The sequence below is a fragment of the Erinaceus europaeus genome, chromosome 11, assembly GCF_950295315.1.
Source record: "Erinaceus europaeus chromosome 11, mEriEur2.1, whole genome shotgun sequence".
Classification (NCBI taxonomy): domain Eukaryota; kingdom Metazoa; phylum Chordata; class Mammalia; order Eulipotyphla; family Erinaceidae; genus Erinaceus; species Erinaceus europaeus.
In genome coordinates, this window is record NC_080172.1 from 19,792,840 (window position 1) to 19,809,413 (window position 16,574).

Consider the following 16,574-nt stretch of genomic DNA (forward strand, 5'->3'; position numbering starts at 1 on the left):
TATCAGGTACACCTCTTAACAAAGCCACAGAACCTAGATACAGATCATTTAATCTTTTAAGAAAATTGTCATAAGATCTCTGATTTATTATTTTTCCAATTAGGCTGTCATCCTGGTTTTTATTGGTATTCCTACATGATTGGTAAATAGGTACTTATGTTATCTAAAATATTTATCATTTTCTCACCAATAGAGAGAGCTTTGGACTGTATGGTTTGTATAAATTTGGGCATATTGTTTTCACATATACAGCCTATCTTACTATACTAAGAGAAAGTGAAAATACCTTTAGAATGCTATTACATTATGACAAAAATTATCAGAACTTAATTTTATTTTCACTTTCTTTCAGATCTTTCCTCAGACCCAGATGAACTAACCAATATTGCTACAAAATTTCCAGAAATCACTTATTCTTTGAATCAAAAACTTCTTACAATTATAAACTATCCTAAGGTTTCTGCTTCTGTCCATCAATATAATAAAGAGGAATTCATCAAGTGGAAACAAAGTATAGGGCAAAACTATTCAAATGTTATAGCGAATCTTAGGTGGCATCAGGACTGGTTGAAAGAACCAAGTAAGTATGAAAGTGCAATTGATCAGTGGCTTAAAAGTCATTGAAGAAAATAACGTTCTAGAGTTACATATATGTATGATCACAAACATGGTCAATTGTTTTGTTTCATTTTGTTTTTGTAGCCAGCAGGAGCCAGGGCCTCACATGTGTTAAGTTTCACTGCTCCCAGATCAACTTTTTCATTCAGATAGAGAGGGGGAGAGAGAGAGAAAAGAGACACTACAGCCAGTAAGTTTCCCCTAGGGCCATTGCTCTCTCATGTGGCCAGGGTTCAGATCTAGACCCTGCATGGCAAAGCATACACCCTACTTGGTGAACTGTCTCTCAGCCCCAATCATGTGTTTTTAAATGCTCATTTTCACAATGACTTGTTTTAGTTTAAAAGAAAGTAAATTTTTGAGCCCCCAGTTTCCCACATGTAGAGGGGTTGCTTCACAAGTGGTGAAGCAAGTCTGCAGGTGTCTCTCTCTCTCTCTCTCTCTCTCTCTCTCTCCCCCTCCTCTCTCAATTTCTCTCTGTCCTATCTAATAAAAAAGAAATGGAAAAAATAACCTCCAGGAGCAGTGGATTCATAGTGCAGGCACTGAACCCCTGTGATAACACTGGAGGAAAATAAAATAAGAGAAAAGAAAAGAAAGTAAGTTTTGAAAGACTACAAATCATGGGGGTCAGATGGTAGTGCAGAGGGTTAAGTGCACATGGCACAAAGCCTAAGGACTACCACTTGTGAAGCAACCACTGCACAGGTGGGAAACTGGGGGCTCAAAAATTTACTTTCTTTTAAACTAAAACAAGTCACTCATCTGCTGTTGGGTACCATAAATCCACTGCTCCTGGAGGCTATTCCCCCCACCTTTTGTTGCACTTGTTATTTTTTTATTGTTGTTGTGGTTATTATTGTTATCAATGTCATTGTTGTTGGATAGCACAGAGAGGGGGAGAGAAAGATAGACACCTGCAGACCTGCTTCACTACCCATGAAATGACCCCCCCCCTGCAGGTGAGGAACCGGGGGGGGGGGGGGAGAGTCATTTCATGGGCAGTGAAGCAGGTCTGCAGGTGTTTATCTTTGTCTAAAGGTTTTTTGTTTGTTTGTTTTGCCTCCAGGGTTATTGCTAGGGTTCGAGGCCTGCACTACAAATCCACTGCTCCTGGCGGCCATTTTTTCTATTTTTTACGAGATAGGACAGAGAGAAACTGAGAGGGAAAGGTAAAGAGGGAAAGATATACACCTGCAGACCTGCTTTACTGCTTGTGAAGCAAACCCCCCCTCCCCACGGGTGAGGAGCAGAACCAGGATCCTTGTGCAGGTCCTTGTGCTTCGTACTATATGTGTTTAACCTGGTGTGCCACCAACCTGCCCCCCTATAGGTTTTTTTTTAAGTAGATAACCTTTTGATCATTTTTGTTTTCTTTCTGTCTTCCCTTCCTCTCCATTTCTCTGTCCTATCCAACAACAATGACATTGATAACAATAATAACCACAACAACAATAAAAAAATAATAAGTGCAACAAAAGGGGGGGGGAATAGCCTCCAGGAGCAGTGGATTTATGGTGCAGGCACCGAGCCCCAGCAATAACCCTGGAAGCAAAAAAAAAAAGAAAAGAAAAGAAGAAAGAATACAAATCATTATTGAACTATATTTCAAATGATTACTGTTGAGACCTCATTCTTTCTAGTCTAGCAATAATAGTACTAAAGGGAGAAGCAGAGTATACTAGAATGTTCCTCCAAATAATATAGAATATAAAATATTCTAACCATTATTGGCTGCTGCTTACAAACCACAAAATAGTGAGCATTTGATGGTATTTACTGGGATATTTACGTATGATGGGACAGAGATCCTTTGGATGTACTGGGGTAGATCAGGAGTATTTGATGGGACATAGGTCCTAGATATGGTTAACTGTATGTTAGTTTTTGGATTAAGTAATAAATGCACAAAGTATAAGTTTTGAAAGAAACACAGGGTTTACAGTGAATATGGATTCTGTCTCCTTTCTGCCTGCCACAGTCTCCTTTCTTAGAGACAGTTACTGTAACTACCTTCATTCATAGATACTTAGACATTTTAGAGACAGTACAAACTCTTTTTCTCCTCCATAGGTAATAATGTACTATACATTATATTACTATACATCTTCAATTTGCTTTCTAAAAAAATTATTATCTTTGTTTATTGTATAGAAAGTCAGAAATTGAGAGAGTAGGGGAGATAGAGAGACAGAGAGACACCTACAGCACTGCTTCATCACTTGCAGATGGGAACCAGGGACTTGAATCTGAGTCCTTGTGCATTATAACACTTGTGTGACACCACCAGGCCCCCCACAATTTGCTTTATTACTCTAACAGAATAGTTGATACCTGAATAAAGTTTCTTGGGACTAAAATATATCTAACAAAACTATACTACCAAAGTGCCCCTAGTGTATTTTTACTAACCTATAATCTCAATAGCAATATCCTCACATCTTTTACAATGATCGGTAAAAACACTTCATAATAATTTTTCTTTTACTCATGAAAAAAGTAAACTATTGTTATGCATGTACAAACTGTTGTATTTACTGTTGAATGTAAAACATTAATCACCCAATAATACAAAAAAGAAAAAAGTAAACTATTTTTTCACATATTCAATGAACTTTGAGATTTCCTTTACTGTTACTTTTCTTGTATCCTTTGCCTATTTTTTAATTGGCCTTTTCTATTACAGGTATGTTTTAAGTACTAGTTATTTATAGGGGAAAATGCTTTTTCCTTTGTTTTGGCAGGTACAAATTCATAGCTTCACACAAATTTATGGTCTATAAATAACTTATTTTTTTATATTTTATTTTCCCTTTTGTTGCCCTTGTTGTTTTATTGTTGTAGTTATTGTCACTGTTGTCATTATTGATGTCATCATTGTTGGATAGGACAGAGAGAAATGGAGAGAGGAGGGGAAGACAGAGAGGGGTAGAGAAAGATAGACACCTGCAGACCTGCTTCACCACCTATGAAGCAACTCCCTTTACAGGTGGGATGCCGGGGGCTGGAACCCGGATCTTTATGCAGTCCTAGCACTTTGCGCCATGTGCGCTTAACCCACTGCACTACTGCCTGGATCCCATAACTTATTTTTTTTAGAGTTTTGTTTTTCATCCTTAAATCTTTGAGCCACTGGAATGTAATATACCTTACAGAATCAACTGTACATAGTTTTTAAGGTGACTGCCTAATTAATGTTTTATTGAGTAAGTAACATTTGTCCCATAGGTTAGGAATAGTATTTCTTTTTTTTTAATTTATTTTTTTATTTAAGAAAGGATAAATTAACAAAACCATAGGGTAGGAGGGGTACAACTCCACACAATTCCCACCACCCAATCTCTATATCCCATCCCCTGCCCTGATAGCTTTCCCATTCTCTATACCTCTGGGAGCATGGACCCAGGGTCGTTGTGGGTTGCAGAGGGTGGAAGGTCTGGCTTCTGTAATTGCTTCCCCGCTGAACATGGACATTGACTGGTCGGTCCATACTCCCAGTCTGCCTCTCACTTTCCCTAGTAGGGTGGGTCTCTGGGGAAGCGGACCTTCCACCAGCATCCTGATGGCATCTGGAACCTGGTGGCTGAAAAGAGAGTTAACATACAAAGCCAAACAAATTGTTGAGCAATCATGGACCCAAAGGTTGGAATAGGCACACAGACCAACGGAACAGAATTGAAAGCCCAGAAATAAATCCCCACACCTATGGACATCTAATCTTTGATAAGGGGGCTCAAAGCATTAAATGGAAGAAGGAAGCTCTCTTCAATTAATGGTGCTGGGAAAACTGGGTTGTAACATGCAGAAGAATGAAATTGAACCACTTTATCTCACCAGAAACAAAAATCAACTCCAAATGGATCAAAGACCTGGATGTTAGACCAGAAACAATCAAATACTTAGAGGAAAACATTGGTAAAACACTTTCCCACCTACACCTCAAGGACATCTTTGATGAACTAAACCCAGTTGCAAGAAAGACTAAAGCAGAAACATACCAATGGAACTACCTCAAATTGAAAAGCTTCTGCACATCCAAAGAAACCATTAAACAAACAAAGAGACCCCTCACAGAATGGGAGATCTTCACATGCCATACATCAGACAAGAAACTAATCACTATTTCCTCAGCCCACATAATGATTTTTAAATTGGCCACAGACACAGGGTTTGCAGTGTGAGAAGTCTGAGTGCATATTAGAGGAAGATAACTGATCTCTGGAATGTCACTTTTAAAAATAAAATCCTAAAGCAAATTATGGAAAGACTTCTCTTCTTTCTGGACCAAGTGAGAAAACTCACTTTCTTCAAGTGGCTTCTTCTTCTAGCGTTTGCCCTTCAAGTGGCTGAGATCTCAAAAAAAGCACAGTTAGGTAAGAAGAAGACTGGACTCATCATCTGGGCTGAGGAAATAGCTCAATTGATAGAATACTGGACTTAAATACCTCAAGTTCCTGATTAGATCATTAACCTTGCAAGGACAAGGATGGTGCTCTGGTTTATCTCTCTCTCTCTCTTTCTCTCTCTCTCTTTTTTCTGTCTTTGCCTAATGTGAAAATTTCTCACATGACATAAATAAATCTTTTATAAGAATAAAAAAAAACAAGAAAGACAAAAAACAAACAGTATCATGAATGGCAAATGTCAGAGTGCTGCTGCTGTAGTCTCTCTCTTGCTCTCTGTCTCTCTATCTCTTTCAAAAAAGAAAAAAAGTCCAGGTAGTGGTGCACTGGGCTTAGCGCCACAAGAAGCAAAGCAGGTCTGCAGATGTCCATCTTTCTGAATCCCTTTTTATCTCCCCCTCCTCTCTCAATTTCTTTTAGTCCTACTGAATAAAATGGGGGGGGGGGGGAAATAGCCACCAGGAACAGTGGATTCATAGTACCAGCACTGAGCCCCAGTGATAACCGTGGAGGCCAAAAAAAAAAAAAAAACAAAGAAAAAGAAAAAACACCTAAACACCACCACATACCAAATGAATGAAAACTTCTGGGGGCAGAATTTGAGCACTGCTTTGTCCTTACTGTGCTTTGTTAAGCCCTCCAGCTAATGATCATAATGTGTCAGAGGTGAGTTGTTTTACCATTTGTTGTTAGTAGTATGATGTTAAGTGGATTTTTTTTCTTTTTTAAAATATTTTACTTATTATTGGATAGAGACTGAGAGAAATTGAGAGGAGAAGGGGTGACAGAGAAGGAAAGAAACAGAGAGACAACTCCAGCCCTGCTTCACCACTCATGAACCTTTTCCCCTGCAGGTGGGGACCAGAGGCTTGAACCCTGGCCCTTGAGCACACTGGATCTTTTTGCCATTGTATCTTTTTTTAAAATATTTATTTCCTTCTGTTGCCCTTGTTTTATTGTTGTAATTATTATTGCTGTTGTTATTGATATCGTCATTGTTGGATAGGACAGAGAGAAATGGAGAGAGGAGGGGAAGACAGAAAGGGGGAGAGAAAGATAGACACCTGCAGACCTGCTGGTGTCACCACTTGTGAAGTGACTCCCCTGCAGATGGGGAGCCGGGGGCTTGAACTGAGATCCTTAGGTTGGTCCTTGCACATTGTACCACCTGCGCTTAACTGGCTACACTACCGCCAGGCTCCTTGCCACTGCATCTTCTAACATGTATATAGAACAGTTCCTCATTGTATAAAGCATTTAGTTATAATGTTGATAAGAAAAAAAAAACTGCTTCCAATATTGAATGAAGAACAAGGACAGCTTTTATATGTTGTTTTACTGAAAGCTGCAGTTCCTAAAAACCTTTTCACAATGTTGAAAGTACTTACTGTATATAAAAATGATTTCAACATATTTATTTTGTCCCAGTAATGCAATGTATTATACTAATAATTTTTCAGTTGTTATCGCAAGTAGTGTGGAGGCGAGGACCATTACTGGCTTACTCAGAAGCTTCCTTGTCACATACTTCTAAAAAAAAAAAAACTGTTCAAAGTTAACATCCTTGTCCTAGGGCAGAACAGTAGCCTCCACATTGCTAGTCAGGTGGATTAGAGAGTCACATGATCTGGCAAGGCATAGTTTTTGTTTGCTACCTATATATACAATGTCCCCCCTGAACACACAGTAAGGACATCTCTCCCCTACCAGATGGCTGCCTCTGGGGCTTCTCTGTAAATAAGTTCCAATAAACCCATCTCTCTCTCAATGGTCCTTCTGGAGCTTTCTTTGGTATTGTCCCTCATTATCTACAAGCTCTTATAGACTGCACTAAGTTGAGGGGGAGGGTGTTTTGCAGACATCTATCTTAAGGAGATGAAAATGGTAGTCATGTATCAATAATTCTCCCCCCAATAAAGGGAGGGGTAACTAGACTTCTGCACAACAGATAGGAAGTTTATCTGCAAATACTAATTTTCTTTATCACCTTATTGGGAGCCTACAGGTTTACACTACAGTTGTTGACACCTGGGGACAATTTCTCATCTCCCCCATGATAAGTGTCTGCAAAATACTCTTACCCCCAACTTAGGTCCATTTCTACCATCCTGCACAGAGACAAACTTCCTTTTTCAATTTGTCTTTGAAATTTTCTTCTGGAACCAGTTCACTCCCTTTATTCTGTTTGCTAATTTTCAGTAAATTTGCATGTTTACCTTTGCAGTTATGTATAAAGTTGTGAAAAGTAAATTTCATGTCAGAGATATTCTGAAATAAAACTCTTTAGAGAAAGATTATTAGATTATTAAGGGTAAAGCTGATATAGACAAATCCACTTCCCATATCCTAGTTAAACCTACCAAACAAAAAGTAACTAATGCATGAGTGTTTAAGTGAAAATACAGGAACAAATAAAATAGTTATAACAGAATTATGGTTCTGAAAGTATAGACATATGAAGACATACTCTACCTTGTTAGGGGCCAGGTGGCGGTGCAACTGGTTGAGCGCACATATTACAATGTGCAAGGTGATGTGCAAGGAGTCAGGTTCAAGTCCCCAGTCCTGACCTAGAAAGAGTAGTCTTCACAAAAGGTAAAGCAGTACTGTAGGTCTCTCTCTCTCTCTCTCTCACTCTCGCTCTCTTTCCTTCTCCCTTCCTCTTTCTCATTCCTTCTCCTCCCCCCTCCTCCCTGTCTTCCCCTACCCTCTCAATTTCTGTGTCTATCCAATATATAATAAATAAATAAAATATTTTTAAATCTACCTTATGCCCCAAGTCATTCATGAAGCATTTATTATTAGGATTTACCAAGCATCTGCAATATTTTAAGTATGTTTAATGTAAGATCATAATTAGGCCCAATATATTGAATTCAAAATGGTATGTAAGAACCATGAACACATTTAGAAAAATTGTAAAGCCAAGACAAATCATACGAATGCCACAATCTATGAGTGAAAACACTAATTAACTAAAGTAAAAGTAATCTTTAGGCTTCACTTCTTACTCCTTGCACTGTTAACCACCATCCAGCCTCAGTCTATTTGAATCTGTTGTTTGGAATTTTCCAATAGCTTCTCAAGAAGCTTCCGTGAGTCTGTCCCTGACTTTCTTCAGTCTGTTCTCAGCACAGCAACAAGAGTGATTCTGTTAAATGTATCAGATCACATCACCCGGTATTCAAAACCCTCCACTAGCTTCCCATTGTCTAGTAGAAAATTCAATGTTATTATAATCACTTAAGAGACTTCAAAGATTTGGTCACCTATTATCTCTCAAATCGCATCTCCTCCCACACACCCCTGTTGTGTTCATTCAGCTCCAACAACACTGGCACCCACTGGCCTTGTCATTTTTTGAGGCACATCAGGCATGTATGTACTACCTTGGGAATTTTTCTTTTCTTTTTTTTTTGAAGTTTTGTTAGTTTTCCCACCTGGAATGCTGTCTGTCTTTCAGATTCCCACACTATCACTTCCTTCAGGTCATTGTTCAAATGTTACCTTCTCACAGGGGGTTCCTTGCTTTATTTTCTTCCATAGAAATCACAACCATCCAATTTAGTATATGTTCTACATATTTAACTTGCTTATGTTGTTTCTTGCTCCTCTTACCCCCACCCAGATGAAAATGTCACAGAGGCTAGTTTTCTGTCTCGTTTTTTTTTTTTGTCCTTTTTGTTTCCTAAAGTATCCCCAACACTTGACACATAGTAGTAGCTTCCTAAATACTTGTTGAATTAATTTACTGGGAAGAATAATTTTCAGATAGCACATTGGATTAGAAAAACATCACATTAAGCCATAGTAGAACAGGGATAGGAAAGTAGTAAGTAGCTCTTTCAATAAAGCAAAGCAGTCTAGAAACAGTAAAAGAAGGGAAGTTGACAAAAAGAACTCTATCCTCATTTTATCTACTTTATTGATTAAAAAAAAAAAAGGTGGGGTAGATAGCATAGTGACTATGCAAACAAACTCTGATGCCTGAGGCTCCAAGGTCCCAGGTTCAATTCCCTGGATGACTATAAGCCAGAGCTGAGCAGTGCTCTGGTTAAAAAAAAAAAAAAAATGTGATAATACATTTTGGGCAGGATTAGATAGCATAATGGTTATGCAAACAGACTGTCATGTCTGAGGCTCCGAGTCCCAGGTTCAGTTTCCCGCACTGCCCTAAGCTAGAGCTGATCTGGTAAAGAAAGAAAGAAAGGAAAAAAAAAAAAAAAAGCCAAATACTAAATATGTTTTGCGAGCTCCAGTGTCTTTCAGAACTACTAAGTTCTACATGAAAGCAGCAATGCCAGTTTGTAAACAAATGAGCAAGTTTATTTTCCATGGAACTGTTGAAATACATAGGATTTAACCAGTGGGTCATTTTTTTAAGAAAAAAATTATTTATTAGATAAAGGCAGCCAGAAATCAAGGGGGAAGGAAGTGGTAGAGAGAGAAAGAGAAACAGCGACAACTGCAACACTGCTTCATCACTCACAAAGCTTTCCCCCTGCAGGTGGGGGTGAGGGTGGAGCTTGAACCCAGATCTTTGCACATTGTAACTTTTGCACTCAACCAAGTGTGCCACCACCTAGGTCCCCAGTGGACTAAATTTTATTCTTAATCTAAAACTATGACCCATGACTTTGCTGCATATTGAAACTACCTAATTTTTTTTTAACTAAAAATGTCAATTTCCAACCCCCAAGCATCAAGAATTCAGAGTCTCCTAGGTAATTCTAATGTGCAGCAAAATTTAATAACCACTGATCTGGAATGTTGTTATTCAAACTGTCTTTGGACCAGAAGCTTCCACATCAATAAGGAACCTTATCTTTTTTTCTTTGTGTTAAAAAAAAAAGCAGATTTAATATTTATTCTGTCATCTGGTTTTCCATTTCACTAAACGTAGGAGACTCTAGGGGAAAAAAATATTAGAATTGATATTATTCAGTAAGTGTCTATATGTACAAACTCAAGACATCTGAAAAAAATAGTAGATAAAAATGGAAGTTAAAAAAAATTCCAATCACATTATGACATCTTGTAAAATATTTTAAATCCTAACAAGCAGTACAAAACTGGGCAGATTTCTGATCTCTCTTTCATGAAAATAAATCTTCAAAAAATATTTGTGCTCTCTGCTGGTAAATCCAACTCTAGGGTTTGATTTTAAGGGAATAATTGAGTGCATACTCAAGAATGTATGTGAATAAATAATGTTCACAGAGTTATTTATAAAGTGAAAATTGGAAAAAAATACATAAAACCTTGTCCAAAAGCGGGTATTTAAATCACTGTAAATCAGTTTTACATTCAGTAGATAATTACATAACATTTTCTTTACTAAAAAAAAACTGCCAAATCTTAAGTGGAAGCATGTAGCATATAGAATATTATATAAAGGGAGTCGGGCGGTGGCACAGCGTGTTAAGCACACGTGGCGCAAAGCACAAGGACCGGCCTAAGGATCCCGGTTCCAGCCCCCTGATCCCCACCTGCAGAGGGGGGTCGCTTCACAGGCGGTGAAGCAGGTCTGCGGGTGTCTATCTTTCTTTCCCCCTCTGTCTTCCCTCCTCTCTTCATTTCTCTCTGTCCTATCCAACAACAACAACATCAATAACAACAATAATAATAACTACATAATAACATGGGCAACAAAAAAGGGAATCAATATTTAAAAAGAATATTATATAAAATGTCTATTTTTTGTAAATGCATTGATATTTCCATATATATATTTTTTGTTTGTTTAATCTAGTCATTACTATCTAAAGGGTATGAAATATTAATAATTATTTGGTATGCTAAGTGATTGTTGTTACTCTATATTGTCTGATTTTCTGGAATGACCATTTATGATGTATATAATAAAGAATATATAATATATATTAATAATATATAATAAAGCATGTACTTTTTTTGCCTCCAGGGTTATTTCTGGGGCTTAAAGAATCCACTGCTCCTGGAGGTTATTTTTTTCCTTTTGTTGCCCTTGCTGTTTATTGTTGTTGGAACCGGATGCGCTACCCGAAGCATGTACTTTTTAACTTTAATGTTTGTACTCAGATATTACTGAATATTTCACGTAATTTTATTAATTTTAGGTGAAACATGTATGCTTTAGAGCATATGTCACCAGTATTTAGACAAACTTGCGTCACATATCCCTGAACTGTATACCAGCAGAACAGTATTACCTATGTATATGTAGGGCACTGCCCCCAAAATCAAATACAATTTTAAATATATGAAGATAAATGTGACTTTAGAGACAATATATAAAATACCTCCCTTCAGACCTGTTAAGTGTTATAAAAGGAAAAAGGAAAAGAAAGACTGGGGAACTTCTAGATTAAAGGCAAGTGAAGAACTATTATAATTAAACACAACTCATAATACTTTGTGCCCAGGGCAAAAAAATTAAACTAAACCCATAGCAAGACACATTTGTGAAATATGTCAGAGACAAAGAAGTTTCTAGAAGCATATCATGAATTACAATTAGAAATCTCATCACAAACAGGTAATGGAGCCACACTTCCAAAATTCAGAAGGAAAATGTTTCCTCTATGGAATTCTAATGCCAGTCAAACCATCAGTTAACCACAGGGTTCAAAAATTTTTCAGACATGCAAAATCCCCCCAAAGTTACCATTTCTCAAGAAATCCTGGATGTTTTCTACCTACTCAAGAGAATTTAAAGCCAAACCAACAAACAAGCATGAGCTTGTAAATAAGGAAAACGAACATGAGATGAGTGAAAAGAATACCTAGAATGTTGGTGAATGGAGATGCTTAGGTAACGGTTGGCTTAGAGGGCAGTCTGTCTAGACTGATTCTACATAACTCAGGGAAGAGGACAATGAGCTCTCATCATGTCCTCAACTTTTGTACAGTCTTCTCAGCCTTCTGGGATGCTGAATGAGGCGCACTACCAAAAGGGAAGACAGCAAAGAAAAAGGCCAAAGATTCAAGAAGTACAAACTCCAACCACAAAGAAAGTTTCAGTAATGGGTCCAGATGGTGGGGCACCTGGTTGTGTGCACATGTTACAATGCATAATGGTCGCTGGGAGCGGTGGATTCATAGTGCTGGCACCAAGCCCCAGAGATAACCCTGGTGGCAATAAAAAAAAAATGAATTTCATACTCACAATTTAGAATTAAAGGATTAAATGGTAGAAGAAACTACAAATAGAACTTTGAATTCTATTTAGAATTTTGGTTCCCTCTAGAAGAAGGGGATGGAGGAACAAGGAAGGGTGGACGGGGAACACTATGTTGTTATCGGCCTTCTAGTTTGACTTGACTTTCAAAGTTTGTGCATATATTATTTTGAGAAAAAAATTCAGATATTTTATTTATTTTTACCAGAACACTGGTCAGCTCTGACATATGGTGGTGCAGGGGACTGAATCTGGGACTTCGGAGACTCAGGCATGAGGCTCTTTGCATAACATGATGTTATCTACCTCTCCCCCCCATTTTTAAAATTAAATGTATGATCATATCTCAGTAAAGTTCTGTAAAATATAAATTCACCAAGAAAACCTTGTTTTATGTGAACATTTCAACCAATTCGAGCAAACTACAGAACTATCTTGAGAAATAGAAAACATATTGGCTAGGAAAATCTCTGGGTTCTGGGTATTGGTCAGAGAGAACTCCCTAGAGGTGAACCATGAAATGAAATTATGTATATCACACAGAAAAGGGATCTTGGTCAAAACCTCCTAAGGAGAGAATGTGAAAATTGAACCAAGAACTGATTTCCCAAGGCTATCATTTTAACTTCTTTAGTATTGCCCCAAGAATTGCTACTGCTACATCTCCCGAGAGCTTGCTTTCTTGGGCCCCAGTGGATGATACTGGCATTGGTGTGAAAGACAATTTTTTTTTGAAGTGATGGATTTACAGTTATTCAAAATTATCATACACCCTTTAATTCATCAACTCAAAATGAATTTACTGTTCACTACCATATGTCAGGCCCAGTGATAGGTGCTGGAAATGTGATAATGAAAAGGGACTTTGGTTAAAAGACACAGCTTGGAAAATGGAATTCCTTTTTGTTTAAAATTTTATTTATTTATTAATTATTGGATAGAGACAGAGAGGAATGAGAGGAGAGAGGGAGAGACAGAGGGACACCTGCAGCCCTGCTTCATCACTCATGAAGCTTTCCCCCTTCAGGAGGGGACCAGGCCGTGAACCTAGGTCCTTGAGCACTGTAATGTGTAGGCTCAATCAGGTGCGCCACTACCCAGCTCCTGGGAAATGGAATTCCTATGGCAACTGGCAGGTCTGTCATTGGCACTCACCAAACATTTTTGTCTTAAGTATTTCAAAAATACCAGGTATTTCTTCAGTCTGGGAATGTGAACCCTAGAACCAGAGCAGGGAAAAAACACAGGACGTACTGACAAATATGGTGGGCTCATAAAAAGACAAAGATTACAATATGAAAATTAACATTTCTGAGGAGGTAAGGCTAAAATAAAAGAGGCAGCATTTATTTTAAAATATTTCCTGTGGTTTAGATTTCTCTTTTAAAAACTGGCCTCCTTATCGTTTTCTTAGTCACCTTTTCTCTGGGTTTATGGGAGATATCATCTCTCCCTCCTAGCAGCCTTCCCATCTGCTGAAAAACAGAATCAAGAGGGGCCATGATGACACATTCCTCAAGAGACGGAAATATTAGGGGGAAAGCAATAACTGCACTACTATTCATTTGTATAAAAACCTATTACTGTCCTTTCACACTAACAGAACGAATTTCTCTTCCTCAGTGAACAGCTGTGGTCTGTGGTTTCTGGTTAACAAGGAGTCCTTGCAACCATCTGCAAAACGCTGTTACTCTGAATCGCCAAGCAACATCCCTTACTAGTTCTCTCCAAGTAAAATGCTCTCATGGTTGGTCAGAGGAAGATTTATCTTTAGCAAACATGAGGCTGTTGGGCTCCTCTTTAATTCAAAACGCCATTAGATTTCTTTGTGCTCCTGTTTTTCTCTTGCTGGTACAGATCCATGGCACTTTAATATCGTCCCCACCCCACCTCACCCCACCCACCAATCAAATCTAGTGTATTTTATTTTCCCCACTAGCAATTGCAAAATCATTTTGAGACGTGCAATCTCAGGAGCTGCCTCTCTCGTGTGTTGAACCCTGGGGTAACAGGAGCCTTCACAGCGGCCACGCAAAACCTCGTGTCCCGCCTACAATGCTCTAGAAGAACACAGCCAAGGGGAGCGCGTCCCAGGACCCTGAGGGCCGCCAGTTTTGCTCGTGAGTGTGTGTGGGGGCCGCGGTCGGAAGTGAACCGAGATCCTGTGGGATTATGCAGAGCGATGCAGAGAAGAAGGTGGGGATTGAGAATCATGTGTATCCCTCGAGTGTACAACCCACATTTGAGTGACAAATGACGAGGACAACCTATAAAAAAAATAATAACTAAGCGCAACTCCGCCTGCCATCCTGCTCGCTCTCTGGGCGTGTGTTCTCTCAACTAACTTTGGGAACTCAACTCCGGGACCCGACGTCGCGCCCCGAGCAGCCTCGCCTTGGCCACCTTGCTTTTTGCGCGTCCTGCCAGCTCTCTCTCTCTCTCTCTCTTTCTCTCTCTCTCCCCAGGTTCCACCTTTTCCTCCGAGATAACGAAGGATGGGAGATCCTTTAAGTACTGCAACTTTGGCGCCGGGGCCAAACCTCTCGCTGGAATGGGGTTTCAACTTGACTTCTGACCTGGGAAACCGCGTCGCCTTCCCAGGGCCGCCGCCTCCGCTGCCACCCGAGCAACCCAGCCGCCGCGCGCGCTTGGTCTTCCTGGGGGTCATCCTGGTGGTGGCGGTGGCGGGCAACGCCACCGTGCTGTGCCGCCTGTGCGGTGGCGCAGGGCCCCGGATGGGTCCCAAACGCCGTAAGATGGACTTCTTGCTCGCGCAGCTGGCCCTGGCCGACCTGTACGCGGGCAGCGGCAACGCGCTCTGGCAGCTGCTCTGGGAGCTGATGGGGGAGCCGCGCCGCGGGGCCGGAGAGCTGACCTGCCGCTGCCTGCAGCTGTTGCGCGCGTCCGGCCGGGCCGCCTCCGCCCACCTGGTGGCGCTCATCGCCCTGGAGCGCCAGCGCGCGGTTCTCCGCCCCCAGGCCCCGCCGCTGCCCGCGCGCGCCCTCGCGGCCCTGGGCTGGCTGCTGGCGCTGCTGCTGGCTCTGCCGCCCACCTTCGTGGTGCGCGGGGGCATCCCCTCCCCGCCACGCACCGCGTCCCCGGCCGGCCGCACCTGGCTGGGGGAGTGGCGCTGCCGCAGCATCTTCCCTCCCCTGCCCCGCTGGCACCTGCGGGTGTACTCGCTCTACGAGGCCGTCGCGGGCTTCGCGTTGCCAGCTGTGGTCCTGGGCGTGGCTTGCAGCCGCCTACTCCGCGCCTGGTGGCGGCACTCGTCCCCAAACCCAGCGACTGGGGCCCCCGGGTCCGCGAGCCCGGGCAGGGAGCCCGCGCCTGGCGCATTACCCCGCGCCAAGGTGCAGAGTGTGAAGATGAGTCTGGTGCTGTCGCTGCTCTTCGTGGGCTGCGAGCTGCCCTACTTCGCTGCCAGGCTGGCAGCAGCGTGGTCGTCCGGACCCGTGGGAGACTGGGAGGCCGAGTACCTGGCGGTGGCACTGAACCTCGTGGGGGTGGCCAAATGCGCACTGGACCCCTACGTCTACCTCTTCTTCCAGGCAGGGGACTGCAGGCTGAGGCAGAGGTTGCGAAGGCGCCTGTGCGCCGTGTGCTGCGCGCAGGGCGGAGTGTCGGAGGACGAGGAAAGGGCCGGGGGCCACCAGGCGCTTCACCGCCACCGCTGGCCCCACCCCCATTACCACCACGCCCGGAGAGAGCAGCCCCAGGAGCGCGGCTTGCGCGGCCCCCCGCCCCGCCCCCGGGCGCTGCCCTGCTCTTGCGAAAGCGCCTTCTAGCTATCACTGGCTGGGTTGATCACCTCTCCATAGCACAGCCTGAGCGGGCCTATCTAGATCACAACAGGTGGAAGGTCTCCGAGTGACACCGACCCGTTCCGCTACTTACTTACATCGCTTTCTCACTTTCTTTCTTTCTCTCTCCCTTCCTTCCATCCTCCCTTCCTATTTTAAATTCAATTTTATTTATGTATTCTTGGATAAAGACACAGAGGGGAGGGGAGATAGAGTGGGAACAACAAAGAGGGACACCTGCAGCCCGGCTTCACCACTCCTAAAACTTTCCCCCTGCAGGTGGAGACCAGGGACTTGAACCCGGGTCTTTGAGCACTGTAATGTGCGCGCTTAACCAGGTGCGCCACTACCTGGCCCCTCTTTATTTAATTTGATAGAAAGGAGAGAACGTGAGAAAGTGAATGAGGGAGCGATAGAGAGGGAGATTTAAAAAGTAATAAATTAATAAATAAAAACACCAGCAGCTTGGTTTTGCCGCTTTTGTGAAGCCCTCCCCACCCCCAGGTGGGAACCAGAGGTTTGAAGCCCGGGTCTTTGCGTGTGGTAACACGTGCGCTCAAACAGGTGTGCTCCCGCCCAGCCCCTACTTAT

General features: G+C 41.7%; 2 protein-coding genes and 1 long non-coding RNA gene across 4 annotated transcripts in view; 2 read left to right on the forward strand and 1 right to left on the reverse strand.

Annotated features, from left to right (window-relative positions):
• Positions 1-4,341, reverse strand: part of LOC132541311 (uncharacterized) — a 205,681-nt gene extending 201,340 nt beyond the window's left edge. The window contains exon 1 of the long non-coding RNA XR_009552473.1: positions 4,164-4,341. This is a non-coding gene — a long non-coding RNA (uncharacterized LOC132541311). The remainder of the gene's footprint in view (positions 1-4,163) is intronic.
• The window catches only part of ARSK (arylsulfatase family member K), a 40,251-nt gene extending 27,741 nt beyond the window's left edge, over positions 1-12,510 (forward strand). The window contains exons 7-8 of one of the 2 annotated variants that reach the window (XM_060201187.1): positions 353-580; positions 12,389-12,510. In XM_060201187.1, the coding sequence (XP_060057170.1) occupies positions 353-580; positions 12,389-12,429 (269 nt within the window). In that variant the 3' untranslated portion in view covers positions 12,430-12,510. Of the gene's footprint in view, positions 1-352; positions 1,466-12,388 lie in introns of those variants that run through there. The other variant, XM_060201186.1, reaches the window with a different exon arrangement.
• Positions 12,511-14,675: 2,165 nt separating this feature from the next.
• Positions 14,676-16,062, forward strand: GPR150 (G protein-coupled receptor 150). The gene has a single exon (XM_007531426.3). The coding sequence runs from the start codon at positions 14,676-14,678 to the stop codon at positions 15,966-15,968; it is 1,293 nt and encodes a 430-aa protein (XP_007531488.1). The 3' UTR covers positions 15,969-16,062.
• Positions 16,063-16,574: the final 512 nt, after the last annotated feature.